Below are 15766 nucleotides of genomic sequence, written 5' to 3' on the forward strand. Positions count from 1 at the left end.
TTATATATATATATATATATATATATATATATATATATATATATACAATACTTAAATACTTACAATATTATATATAGAAAATTATGAATATATTGTTAATTTTCAAGTGTAATAATTTGTTAAATAAAAGATCCTATCTATAAATATTTCTTATATAAATTTAATATTTGAACAGGTTATTTAAAACTTTCTACATAGAAAAAAGTCGAAATTCAGATTAATGAAGCATACTAAGAATCGAAAATTTTTTACTTACCGTGAACAAATACTCAGTTTGAAATGTATTTGCAAATAGAAAATGACAATACTATAGCAATGTTTTTTAAAAATTTTTACATCTATATGGATAAAATATGTTTGCTTTATTCATATACACATAATTTAATGGATAAATGGATGAAAAAGATATAAATATTTATATATATATATATCAAATTTTTGCTTTACTCCTTGTATGACAGATTGTAGCAAGTCATCCGTACCGTCATTGTCACCACAAAGTTACTTTACTTTCGCAAATTACGTTCGTCAACATCGGCTCATTGCTCTCCAGGATATTGCCCAAGTATACAAGTAACATTGTATATACAAGTGACATTAAGTACCAAGTGACTTATAATTATACTGATGAAATCTCGTATAAATTCAATTATTTGTCCTCGACATAAACGTACACGAGACTTCAAGAAGTACTTGCTGAAATTTATGTACTCATTTCCTCGTCTAATTCTGCAACAGCTGTCTCTTAGTTTCTTTCTTAGAAATATATACTTATGTTAAAAGTGAAGTTAATTAATTATTTTCTCAATGAATTTTTAGAATAACTTTTCCTACCGAGTTCCTTTTTAGTCTATTTTCATTTGAGTTAAAATACTTCAATATAAAAGTTCAAATAGCGAAAGTAAAAAAAGCAGATATATAAAATAAATATTATTGTAATATGTCAACATTTTAAAAAGTATTATTTTTTCGTTTATTTCTTTCTCTGAGTTATTGTTAGAGCGATCATTTACTTAAATTTAGCTTTAATTTTAGCCTATTTTTAAAACTAATATTAATCTAAGTTTATATTATTTATAGACTATTAGTTATATAAATACAATGTGACAATTCAGAATTCAGGCCTACCAATAAAAATAGATGCATTATTTGAAATTTCCAAATGTTTTTAAAAAGAATATGAAAAAAGTAGCAATATATCAAGAGAAGAATAAACTGTATTTCACTAAAAATATTGATTGTCAATATTATCGTATCATATCACTATTACTTTCGATTTGTCAGATATAGTCTACGCCAATATACATTTGATTCAGTTAATTAAGACAATAATATTTTTATTATTTAATTTATTAATTTATTTATAAATGTATTTTTTTATATTAATACTTGCTTAATATATCGTTTCTTTTGATTTCATAAATTTTATTGTTCATCTTTGATTTACAATTATATATAATCATTGAAAAAATATAATAATTGAAGATATTTTATGATTACAGCTTATCAACTTTATTAATATACAATAGTATGCTTTGTGCTACATAAAAATGTTTACGATATATAAATTTATTAATTCACGATCATATACATAAATATAATTACTTTATACACACTACTTTATATTTTTTTAAGTAATGAAAATAAACCAATTGGTTATTTTAATTAAAAAAGTTAAAAGCTATTTTAAAATTAATGTATTAACTTTACAAATAAATTAATTGTTTATTACGAACTTTTCATCAACTTTCAATGTTAAAACTATATAGTAACAAGTTTTTTCCATAATATTTATCTATTTGATACTTAAAAACTTAATGTAAAATTTGAGGAAATAGTATAATGTTTCTAAGTACAAAATATTCGCATATTTTTAATTTCCTCAAATTTATAGATAATGTATATACTCGTTAGGGTACGAATTTCTAGTTAATTAGACAAAAGTTCTTTAATGTTCGAGCTTTTATTAGTTTGTTTTTTTTTTCATACGCGTTTGTACATATTCACGTATATAACAGAAACGTGCGAAGCATCTGAAATTATATAGTAGTGCTTAAACTTCTCTTTTAATTTATTATATCCATCTATCTTTGACATTAATTGTTTTAGGACTTCTATTTTTTCAATACATTTTATATTATATGCCACAAATGGATTTAATACTTAAATATGGTAAAATAAAAATTAAATTCTTATTGATATAACCAATAATTTTAAATAAAAAAATATATATCACCGTATGTATGTAAGTATGTAAATACCTTTTTATGTACATTATTGATTCATTAACTATAAAATATTTGTTTAAACCGAAAAAAATAAATATTCATTTATAATATAATTTTATTCAAAATAACAAAAATTATTTAAAAATAATTTTAAAAAGCCTCTCAGTGAATACAATATTATCTATTTAATAATTATTAACTATTCAACCTTAATTATTTAAATTTACAAATTAGTTAAAATTATAACAAATTTTGTAGTTTGTCTATCGAAACGATACAAAATTCTGGATCAAAAGATTATTCAAAAATTAAATATGGCACATAAAACTACATTGTGTTTTGTTTAATGAAAATATATTGGCTTATTAATTTGTAAAATGCAATATCTAAAAATCTGATTAGTCAATTGTTTACATGCCACTTCAGAAAAATATTTTATGAATAGATATTTTTCATTGTATATGAATGTTTGTTTAAAACTTAGCCAAATAAAATGTACAATTTACATTCAGAATTGAAAATCAAAGTATAATGAAAAAAAATGTCTAAATTCGAGATTATAATATAGTTAAAAAACAATTATAATATAAAGCTTATGAATAATTTTTCAAATTATAATTATAATTACACAACAATTATTATTCTATAATTTTAAAATTAACTTAATAAGTCTTTAACTTTTTTTTTTTATTTCTATAATAAGTACAATATTACTAACTATAATTTCAGTATGTATATTATCAAAATATTAGACGTAATAGATATTTACATTGCTAATTTACCATTATTTTAGGATTTTATATATTTAAGGAATTCAAGTAGATAGATATGATAATATATTTATTAGTCTTGCAATTTTAATTCTACAAATATTTCATATATTGCTTGAGTGAATTTAAATACTCTGTAAACTCTTTTTGTTTATGCATAATTTTGGCGATATATAAAATATTAACTATTCTATTATATTCTATTATATTATAATGTAAGGAATTGTAATAGAATATCGAATTGGAATCTATATATATGTATATATATATATGTATATATATATATATATATATTATTAGAATTATGCATATTTTTCATTTAACGCAATAATTTAAATTATAAAATAAATTCATATAATTAAATTGATGTTCGAGATACTTCAATTAGAAGAAAATAGTGCAATAATGAATTAATGAATGCATAAATAGAATTTATCACCTAAGTAGATTTGTACACTTCGAAACAATATGAGTCTAACAACGATTTTCAAACATTATTGCCTTAAAGTCTACGTTAAACTGCCTATGCTCGCGTCACTATGCTTTTTAGTTGTGAATACTCGTCGTCCTTTTCGCCTTCATAGTACAAGTTTCTTTAGATCTACTATTGAATTATACTGTTTAGATACACATTAAATCACGTCAATATTTAAACATTTTTAAATAATAGATCACAGGAATTGCTGCTAAAGTAATTTGAAGAAAACCTAATGCTACGATCTCAAAATTGATTAAAAAGTTTTTCTTAATTACTAAAACTAAAACACGACAAAAATATTATATAAAAACACAGCAAAAATATTATTATATAATAAACTATTTATATGATAATATTAAAAAAATTCTTTCAAGTATTGTATCTTCATCAAGAATTATAAGACTTCAATATAATAAGATCAATAAGAAGATTACGTCTAAATCACAAAAGTTAATCATCAATATAATATAATATTAAAATTTATTTAATTATTTTATTAAATATAGACAGACACAAAGAAATAAGACTATCTAGTAAACTAATAATCGATATAATATCCTAATTACTTAATATAACTATATATAAATATGAAGCATTAAAATTATATTTTAATAGATACATATTATCGTATTCTCGAATTTGCAGAAATAGTCTAACGGATGAACAACTGAAACGATCTTCTAAAAATGTGCGGAAACATCTCTCTACTGCATACATATAAAAATATAGGAAATATGTAAATACATAGGCATGGGTCCATGCGAATACAAATGTACAGTTGGAGTGTCTCAAATACTATACATAGATTTGTTATAACATATGATTTTCAAGTAGAATTTTCTTTAACTAATTTATGAAATTGTTGTGCGCGCGCGCGCGCACACACACACACACACACATAACTGTTAAAAATTTTGCAAACTATGTGCATATAACTGTGTATGTATATACATAGCTACATGTACGTATTTAAAAAAACCTCTTGTTCAAAACATATTATTTTATATAAATATTTTTTCTAGTATTATTCTTAAAAATATTTAAAAATTTGTTTATAACTTTTAATAGTTATAGACAGTCACTATTTTTATTTAATAATAATAATGAGAACAAAATTATTTTAAAATTATATTTAAAATTCCAGAAAGTAGATTTTTTCAATATTGTATTCAATGTTTCAATAGTTTTAAGAATTGAAATAAAATTATGTAAAATTAAGTAAAATAACTTAACGTTTAGTTTTTATTATAACATATTATTTTAAAATGATTTTCCTATTTCATATTCATTGTACACGTAACAATTGAAAAAACATACATAACCTAAAATTTTTAATTCGATAAATTCCAAAAATATTGTTTATTTTGTTAAGAAAACTGAACATATTTAAAAAAAAATCGCAATAAACATAAAAACCTTATTAAAATACGAATTAGTTATTATATTTTATTATTACAATTTTAAATTTATAATAATTATTAAAATATATCTATATTTACATTGTATGACATTACGAAATTATTACTTCTTAAAATTTCCATCAATCATGTAAATTACGAATTTTTAATAGTAATAACGTGATTGAAGTTTGGAACTACATGGAAATCAATTACTTCTCATAAGCTTTGTTCACTAAAATATTGTCTACTCTTGTAGTTGTATTTAACCATTATACTTTGGAACTGCCATAAATAACATTCAAAAAAGTAATCCCGGAGTATTAACGCCATTGCTAAGTCGAAGCTTTAACGAAGCTACAGAGAAACACTGAAGTGAAGATACACAACAGCAACTCCATGTACTTACATTATCCCCACTCCACTACTAGTTAAATTCAAGCACGGATATTTTACGGGTCATTTCAACGGTAATGAAGGTGTTTACATGCAGGCACGAAGACGTACCAGTAGTTGCACTTACTCGCACTGGAACCCGGACCAGATAATTACGCTGGCCCTTTTCGCTTACGGATCTGTGCTCATTCTCTAGTTCTATCGTGGTAGATTTTGTTATTACTCATACCCGAAGATAAATGAAAAGAGAAAAACATAATTCTAATTAGAATCTTTATTTTTTAAATTCACATAGAATATGCTTATTAAATAAATGACTGAAAATGTAGACATCTTTTTAATACCGGCGTATATTCGATTATTTATCACTGCTTATAAAATCATATTGAAAGTAAGATTCAAATAATGCTTCAATAGTTTTGCATTTGAAATATATAAATAAATTAAAATTAAATAATAGATGATGCCCAAATTCGCCGATTAGCTTCCAAATACTAATATTGAAAAAGATATGATAAAAACGCTTGATATCTTAATACTTTCAGTTTAAAGTATGCAGTCAATTATTGTTTAATCTATAGTTATCCAAGTAAAATTAAAACAAAAATTGTTTTAATTCGTAAAAAACAGTAATTTCATAATGCTGATATTTATAAAGAAATCTATAAGCTTAGTAGTAATTTTACTGTGTTATAATCTTGATTGAATGAAAAATTATTATATTATGTAAAAATGTTTTTACATAATGTATACCATTAGTATTATATTGCATACATAATAGAAATTATTTTACTTTCTGTATTCTAATTTTTCAGCAACTCTTATCTCTTTTAAAAGTGAATCCATCAGTGCTTTAAATAATTTAAATAATATTATATAAGACCAACTATTGTACAAGTATTTCACAATTCGTTCAAGTATGACATATATTAATGTTTTGTTCTTTCTTTAATTGTAATTTATATAAATTTTTTAAAAAAACTTATTATTTGATTAAATTGAATCTATATAAATAATTACAGATAATTCACTTCAGTACAATAAAATGTGACTTTTTAAAGAGCTATTGGTGACGATAATTCATCAATAATTATTAATATTTTTCAAAAAACTTGTTTTATATATACTATTTCTTATTTTCTAATTCATATAAATTTTACTTTGTTCACAATACATTTTATTAAGTTTATGAGATGGAGTTATCCGATTACTAATACAACATACTATATTTGATCAATTTATATATTTAATATAACATAATTTCTTATAATAAAAATCATGTTACATAATACATAGTTTATTTAATTTATTACCTTAAAATTATTATACATTACAAATACATATGTTTATTTACTAGTAATAGTAGTGAGCTATCACCCGAACTAGAAAAAATAGTGATGAAGTATGATGAAACTTTTAAATCATTTTGCTTTAATCGTTGCAATTGAACTCGTTAATTTTATAACCTAAAAGAGATTTTCATGCAACTAGGGTTGGAAAAAAATCCATTTATTTCTAAATTGAAAACAATGAATATTTCTACTTTTATATAGCCATTAATATGCGATATATAATGTGTATGAGATAAAAAAAACCATTGCATATATAGTTAGATCTGAGTATCAGTAACAAAGTTACAGAAGCAGCAATAGAAATTTAATATGCAAGATCGAAAATACTTCATAATCCAAAGTTATGAAATATGTTGTCTAGAGTATAATTCTATCATTACGTGTTTATGAAAAAAAAAAAATTTTCTTATATTTTTATTTAACGTGTAAATCTTAAATTTACCTACATCTAATCAAATTAGAAATCATACTGTGGTTGTTTGTATTGTCGCTGAAAACTTAACATCTATTGATTAGTTTTAACTTTATCAATGTTACTTAGAGGAAAGTGATATTGATAAAGAAATCTTTCAGCAACAAGTCACCTATATATTTATAGACTACAATTTAGAGCACTTTAATTGAAATATAATAAGAATATAAGTAATAGAAAAAGCGATTGAGGTTCTCTAGTTTTTGGTCATTTCATCCTGCTTTAAACTGAACTCCGATAATAATTTAAAATTTGCATAAAGTACAGTTTGCTGATTATGAAGTATTAAAAATATCATTTATTTGAATATAGTCGTAATAGTGTTATTAACTATTTCGCGAACTTATAATGTTACGATAAATATGCAAATATTATGAAAACATTTATAATGTTCCTGTTTAAAAATTTTAATTCTTGTACCATTAATTATACATTTTACAAAATATATTCATATATTTTTAAAATTTTAGATCTTAGTTTGGTGAATATACTATCCATAATGTATACGTAGAAAACAAATAATTGGATAGTTTTATTTAAAGATATATAATTTTCTTTCCGGTATTTACGCAAATTATGGATTCAGAATAATGGCTAATGAATAGAAAAATAATAGCCAAGAAGAGATTTTCTATGAAATAAATAAAATTATATATATATGTGTGTGTGTGTGTGTGTGTGCCAATATTTATACATTTACACTAATAAATGAATTATTTTTATAGTGTAAAAATGTACAGTATAACTACTTTATCTGTGTACATCTGTATATATATGTGTACTTCTTCACTCTTCTTCTTTGATTTTTCAGAAACAATTTTCTTCTCATTATTCTACTTTATCACCATGTTTCCTATCACTAAGATAATATTAAATGATATATATTTGATATTAAAAGTTTGTAAGTCGATAATATAAAACTATTCAGAAAATTATATTTCCGATCTAATTAAATAAATTTAAAATAGAAAAATACGTGAATATATATTATAACAATACTAATACACAATATATTTAATATATAGCTATATATAATAAAACACAAAATAATTTTAAAAAAGTTTTGAATTATCGAATATCTTAATTTTTATTAAAATATTTTCTAAAAAATTTAAATGAATATTATTTTACTAAAAAAGATTGAAAATTAAAAATTAATTATTTTAAAAAAAAGTTATATCTAAACTGTATTAATTTACTATATAATTATTTATTATAGTTGTTCAAAATATAATGTTAAAGATTCGCATAGTAATTATTTTTGTATCGTTTACACAAGTTTTTTTTAAATTTTTTATAAATGTTTTTTATAAACATTATAAAGCTTATTTTATATAATTCATGCTAACAATAGAAGCATAGTATATATTGGAATGGAAATTATTAATACCAAAATATATGTAATTAATAATTCAAAATATCACTGAAAAACGTATCCAATCTACTATTAATAGAAGAGTATAAATATTAAATTGGCATAGTGCGTTGATGTAAAATATAAAATATTTATGCTTATCATTTAAATATATATATATATATATATATATAGAAAGTATAAATAATAAATTCATAATGATTCCTAATTTATATTTATATATAAAGTTTTTTTTTACGAATATATATATATATATATATATATATATTAAATCTTAATTAAGAATTCTCTTGAAGATATTCAAATTCAGTATTAACTATCAGTAATAAAGTATAGTTAAATTTTTCTCGATATTATTAAAATACTTCTTACAAAATATATAAATTAATAAAGTACGTAAACGCATTGTCATTATTATCTACTACAATAACATTTTAACGTAATAAATAATAGAATGGAATCTTTTGTTTTTAGAAAAAAGGAATTATAATTGTATAATTTAAATTTAAATTTGATAAATCATCATTATTATATAAAAATATTATATCACTATAAATGTTTTTAAATTATTCATTGTGCAATCAACCAGATAATATTTACTAAAATTAAATAACTGATAAAATGCTTTAAAACAAAAAAGAAAATTAAGACGAAAAAATAAATAATCTACGAAAAGGAGAATTTCGAATGTTCTTAAGTAGTAAAAGGGTGGAAATATATGATGGAAAATAAAGGATAGAAAAACAGTAAAATAAGATTAAGTGGGCATAAACTTTGAACTGCTAAAAACAAAGAAAAATAAGAAGATAGTAGAACATGTAGAAAAGTAAGAGAGAGGTTCAAAGAAAAAAAAAAGCCGACGAAAGGCCAAAGTACTTTAATAAGCACAACACAATATTAGATAGACGATACGTCATTCTTATATTGCAGGGCACAACTTGCTTTGATGGCTTACACAAAATTTACCAATACCGTTGAACTTCACATAGATTGGTGATTTATAAATAAAGATTATATAAATACCTTGATGTAAAAGATTTTAAAATACTATTCAAAATATATACAAACTAATATAAAAAGTTTTGAAAACATTTTAATGTATACATTTTTGTTCTTCTCAAGAATATATATATATATATATATATATATATAGAGATAGATACTAGATATTTATAACATTATATTCACTTAGTAGCTAAAAAGGCTTAAAATATTTACTATTATTTTTATTTACATTATTTAAATAATATAGCTAAACTCAAAATAATGTAAACTCTATAATGATAATTAACTTTGATTATCCTGTAAATTCTTATAAACATGTCATTAAGGTTAACTTTTTTCTTTGAATATTTGTAAAAAAGGCTGCAAATAAGCTAGAATTTATTTCGATAAATAATGAGCAATTTCACTTTAAGACTATAGAAAGTATGATATTTTTTACTGCATTAAGCATTGACGTAAGAAGTATCATCAATTAATAAATACATCAATTTTTTTAATCAAATTGTAAGATTCTTAAGATAAGAATTAGATTAACTGTATAAATATAATTATTGTTATTTTTTATTTAATAAATATGAAATATACCTATATGTATATTATTGTATAATGGTAAAATGTATAACTACTTTCATACATAAATTATATAGAAAAAATTATACAATATAAATATCTTAATATAGTTTATAAATGTTTATTAAAACAACTAAATTCTTTCAAATTAGTTGCTCATTAATGAAATTTGTTGACAATTAATTTGAAAATTCTTCAAATAATATCTAAAAAACTTACGTAATACAAGTTCAAGTCCAATTTTATATTTATTCAAATAATGGTTATAGTATTTATAGTATTTTATAGTACTTCATACTATAAAAATTATGAAAATATCCTTAACTTTTTTGCAGTATTATATAAATATAATTAAAATTAAATTAAAAATAATTGCAATACATGATATATTATTTAAGAAAGATTAATTATTTACGTGTAAATTGTTTATTTCTGAAAACATTATAGGAATAATTATAATACTATTGGCGATTTTGTGTGAGTACTTACATTGTATAAACATTTAATTATCTTATAGACATTTTTTAATTTATCAGTATCCAAAATATTTATTTATTTAACAAATACATATTTGTATATAATTAAAAATTAAAAATCATTAACCACAAATAGCTACAAAACTATTCGTACTTAAATATATATATATATATATATATACATATATAAGTTAAATTATTTTAGTTATATTATTTCAGTTGGTTTCTAAAACGACATAAATAATGACATTTAATAGCATTATTTATACAGAATAATCTTAAAGATTAATCACTTTAATAATAAAGACAGAACTTTACTTATGAAAATATTAGAAATTATAGTTATGAACCATACATTTTGAGATTCAATGTTTAAAAATGTTCCATTGTTGAAAAAATTTGTTTGAAAAAATCATTATCTAAATAGATCATATTTCTAAATAGAATACAATTAGTTTAAAGCACGACGCGAATAGCCAGAAATAAAAAAAAAACCATAAATCCCTCCGAAATAGTTAATCCACAATTTACATTAATAAATTCACATATATTATTAAACGATAAATAAAATAGTATGTTATCTTTGATCGCTATTAATTTTATTCTAGAATAATGAATATTAAGATTTTACGTAAAAACGAATTTATGTAAGTATGCATCTTTTTGTACAATTCACTTAATCGATTATTTCTACCTAAATCATTGTAGTAGTATCACTGTAAAGTTTGGATAAGCATATATTATTTTATTTTTCGATGCATCATATCTATAAGCACGTCGAAAGCAGACAAGATATGTTGAAAATATATAGAAATTAGCAAGGATAATTCAGGATCGATAAACTATATCAAAAACAAACATTTTTTATCCTTCTATTTATTGAAATATAATAAAATTATAAAATAATGTATATAATATGTCACTAAATCCATCAATGCGGAAAATATGATTAAATTCACTTCATTTATAATTATGTACAAATTATTAATAATACTATTTTAAATAATGAAATAAAACTACAAATTATTACATAATGACATTAAATGTTGAAATGTCGCAACAATCATTCGACTTTAGTATTTTAATATTTATATTATTGCATAGCATTATAGCACTTGAGATCACAATATTTACCCTTTTCTCAAACAGTAGAAAATAGATTTGGTATTTTAAAAAATTTAAATATTGATCGATAAAAATATACAACGGGATCATCAATAATCTACTTACGTATGTAAACAAAACAAAACTATACAAAATAAAGAGTACCAAATATGTCCTCTTCATCTTCTATGATGATTTTAAATTATCGAGCGTATTTTTTAAATTAAACTCAATATTATGCAATACATTTCTAAGTATAAAAATTTGATAAGATAGTTTTGGTAGTTGAATAGTGCTTTGATTATTAAATAATATTCTTAATAAAAAAAATACTATATTAGCGATAAAACTTATTACAGATTTTGTGTGTTTACAGTCTAAGTATAAACATACAGAATTTCTTCATTAATTTATAATTAATCAATAATCAATCCATTATATTTGAAATTCAATATAACACTTAATTTTATCTTCAAAATATCATTAAATGTAAAATTTCTTGAGTATAAATTCTAGAATAAAATAAGATCATAGTACTATCATTTATACTTAAATATTGCAAAATTATGATCAGTTTTCAACCTGATTAATTGTAAACTAATTAGAATTATACACAATTTATCATTAATTGATTAACAAGTTTTTTTAAATGTTTCAGTTATGAAGTAAATAAAGATTTTTTATGCTTAAGTAATCCGTTATTCATATTTTAATAAGCCAAAATTTCATCTGATGTTACATATAACATTTATTTTATTTCATTGTAATTTGAAGCTCTTAATTCTGCTTACGTATAAATATAGATAATAAGAACCATGTGTGAAGTAGTATGCAATTGTAATTATCATAATTTATTACAAATTAATTATTAAACTGTGATTATATTTTATCTTTAACGTATTTATAGTGAATTTTAATTAAATTAATTATCTTCTTTCCTTTGATTATATTTGAAAGTCATTTTATGTATAAAAAATTAAGTTGTTTTTAAATAACCCGATTCCAATATACATATATAAAACAATTAATTTCTAATCAGTTTTAGTATTGGTAATTGAATTCTTTCTCAAACAATAAATTACTTTATTATCTACATTTTCTGAATTACGCTCTTGAAAATCAGCGGCAAGTTCTTCTTTCGTTGCTTCTGAAAGCTTTTTCCCTTTGCCAAAGAATGTATTTTCATTATAGATACGATCTTTCAGTCTATATGTACCATGCAACTGTAATAATACAAATATAAAACTTTAGCATAACATCGAATAAATATTAAAATATTAATATTTTACACATTTAGATATAGTAAATTAATATTATAGTAACATTTACATTGAATCATCATTTGTTTTTAAGTACAATTGTCTATTTATTAAAAAATTCATAGGTTTGCAATTTTATAAGAAATATTATCTAATTGGAAAAATATTATTAAAGTAATGTTTCATACTTAATATATATTTAAGATGAGATACATTTATTAATTATTTAACAGATATAATAAAAAAATAATAATTATATATATTTAAAAATTTACATATTTTATAAAATGCATAATTATTTTAATAAGCAAAAATTTTTAAAAACCTATGATTTCATTTATAAATAAATAAATTTTAAATACAATTAAATAAATATTGCGTATAATCAATAGATAGATATTATATTTATGCTTAAATATTTGTTTCATTGTATTGTTATAAACTTAAGAATTATTCGTCGTTAAATTTGGTTCTCTTTAAAATATTAAAAATACTACTGTAATAAAACTAAATTTAATCGATCGAATTATATATATGTAATAAATATTTATTTATTTTTTAATCTATTGAAAAATAATTTATATTATATTCGGGAAACTATAAATAAAATTAAGCTTTACCCATATAATAAAATCTTTGAATTTAAGAATATTTATATTAAACAAACTTTTGATTTCAAAAAATTCAAAATATATTAATATAAAACAAAAGTACCTTATCCCAATAGAACATATTAAATCCAAAGTTTACATGTGTGTACTGATGATGATTATCGTGAAAGGATGCATCGGGTTGCCAAGGCTGCCACCATTGAGCTTTAAAATTTATTCCCGAGTGATCGATTAGGCCGTGGTAGAAATTATAAATCATAATTGTACAGTAAGGAACTGAAAAATATATACTTTATTATATTTTATTGTTGTTTCTATTTATATTATTATATACTGTGTGTTTTACTATTATTTATTTTTTTAAAAATACTTCATTATAAACAAAAATTGAATATAAAAACTAAAATATTATATCGGTGATTTACCGTGTCGTCCATTTAAATTATAAAAAATTAATACTCCTAAATGTTAATCGATATTAATTATATAATCTAATTTTATTGTTCCAATTACTTCATAAAATAGATACTTTTATTGCAATACTAAAGAAAAGTAATCGTTTTACAGTAATACTCGTTAAGTAGAAGGATAAAGTAAGATTATTAAAGTTTTCAATGACATTACCCTTATAATGTTACTGGAATAAAACAAATTAAAAAAAAAAATGTCTTCGTAGGGATCTTCGAACGGAGGTAATGCGACTGTAAAATATCGAATACTTGCAGGTACAATTTGATATATTTATCGGCAGCATAAGAACCTGATATTTTATCTTCCATGACTACTTAATACATTTTCTCTCTGTGAAAAAATTCAAATTGAGGGACGAAAAACGTTTCAGCGTTCTTCAAGTCACTGATTTGAACATCTTATAATATAACATGATATAACATATAACATAATATATGATAAATGTTAATCTAAGGTTTTTACACAATAAAAAACATTTGTTGTAAAAAAAAAAATAATTTTTAATTATATACAAATTCAAAATTGATGCGATGTTTTATAGTTTTATGAAAATTGAAAAAATTTAATTGCAAACCGTCAGAATAATAATATCTTGACAATAAATAGTCATCGAAAAACTTAAATTATGTTATTTATAAATATTTATTTTTAATCTATTATATTATATGATTAACAACAATGGCAGTTGAATACGCATGCGTATGCGTCTACAAACGGGAGGTTATACCTGTATGTTAGTGCATGAATGAATATGTGTGTGAATATGAAATTGTACGTAATTTATAAAATAATTCTTCTTAATACTTAATTTATATAATTACACACATCTTAATTATACTGAATTAATTAATAAAACTGAACTTGATTTTGAAGATTGATTATAGTCTGTGAAAAAGATTAGTCACTAAATTAATACAATTTCGAGATTAAACGTATTTGTAGCATAAAATTAAACTAATAATTTTTTAATTTAATTTACATGTAATTAAGGGACATATTTTTTTCCTTACAAAAGTTCGATTAGTAGTAAGCTTATAAATAATAATATACTCATTATATTATGAGTTATCATTGTGTAAATATATAGGACCTAATGCAGAATTTAAAATTATTAATATTTATTTCATCTCAGTATTAAACTTATTTGAAATATTTACATCATATATGAACGATTTGAAACATAAAATAATTTTAAATAAGCACAACAATGAGGCTGTATGTGTACGAAAGTTTTGAAAAACGAACAAAAAATATTATAATGATACAAAATACATGAAAGAAATTAATTTTTTTTTTATATTTACAGAATAATAAATAATTATGATAATAATCAAAATATATTTCTTCTGTATACTTAGTTCAAATTCTAATTAATAAGTATTCTTATTTAATATTTTATTTAAGATTTTTATCAGACGATTTATATACTTATTTAAGATTATCATATAATATTCAATATTTAAAAATTTTAACTCGAAACATGAGTAAACTATTTGTTTCTTAAAGTACATAAAGAAAAACACATTTATCGAAACAGTTATACAAACTCATCTAATAATAATAAAAATTATTCATTTTTATTATTTATCAAAACAATAACAAATTGTAGATTGTTTATATAGTTATTTGAATAAGACTAGTGTTATGTTATAACCAGTATTAAGTTACATTTAACAGTCAAAGTCACAAAAATAATTCAACGCAATTTTTCAAATTTTTCGAGGTTTAAAATATTTAAATATCAACAATTCTTAAAATAATTTTATAATTACATTTAATTAATATTAAGTTATAAAAATTTG

The 15766-nt window shown here is 21.1% G+C and overlaps 1 protein-coding gene across 1 annotated transcript in view; it reads right to left on the reverse strand.

Annotated features, from left to right (window-relative positions):
• Positions 1 to 12611: 12611 nt before the first annotated feature.
• The window catches only part of LOC105363535 (methylsterol monooxygenase 1-like), a 33769-nt gene continuing 30614 nt past the window's right edge, over positions 12612 to 15766 (reverse strand). The window contains exons 5-6 of the mRNA XM_011501267.1: positions 13597 to 13769; positions 12612 to 12846 (exon numbers count right to left, since the gene is read on the reverse strand). Coding sequence (XP_011499569.1) covers positions 12655 to 12846; positions 13597 to 13769 — 365 coding nt within the window. The 3' untranslated portion in view covers positions 12612 to 12654. The remainder of the gene's footprint in view (positions 12847 to 13596; positions 13770 to 15766) is intronic.

The sequence above is a fragment of the Ceratosolen solmsi genome, unplaced genomic scaffold, assembly GCF_000503995.2.
Source record: "Ceratosolen solmsi marchali unplaced genomic scaffold, CerSol_1.0 scaffold57, whole genome shotgun sequence".
Lineage (NCBI taxonomy): Eukaryota > Metazoa > Arthropoda > Insecta > Hymenoptera > Agaonidae > Ceratosolen > Ceratosolen solmsi.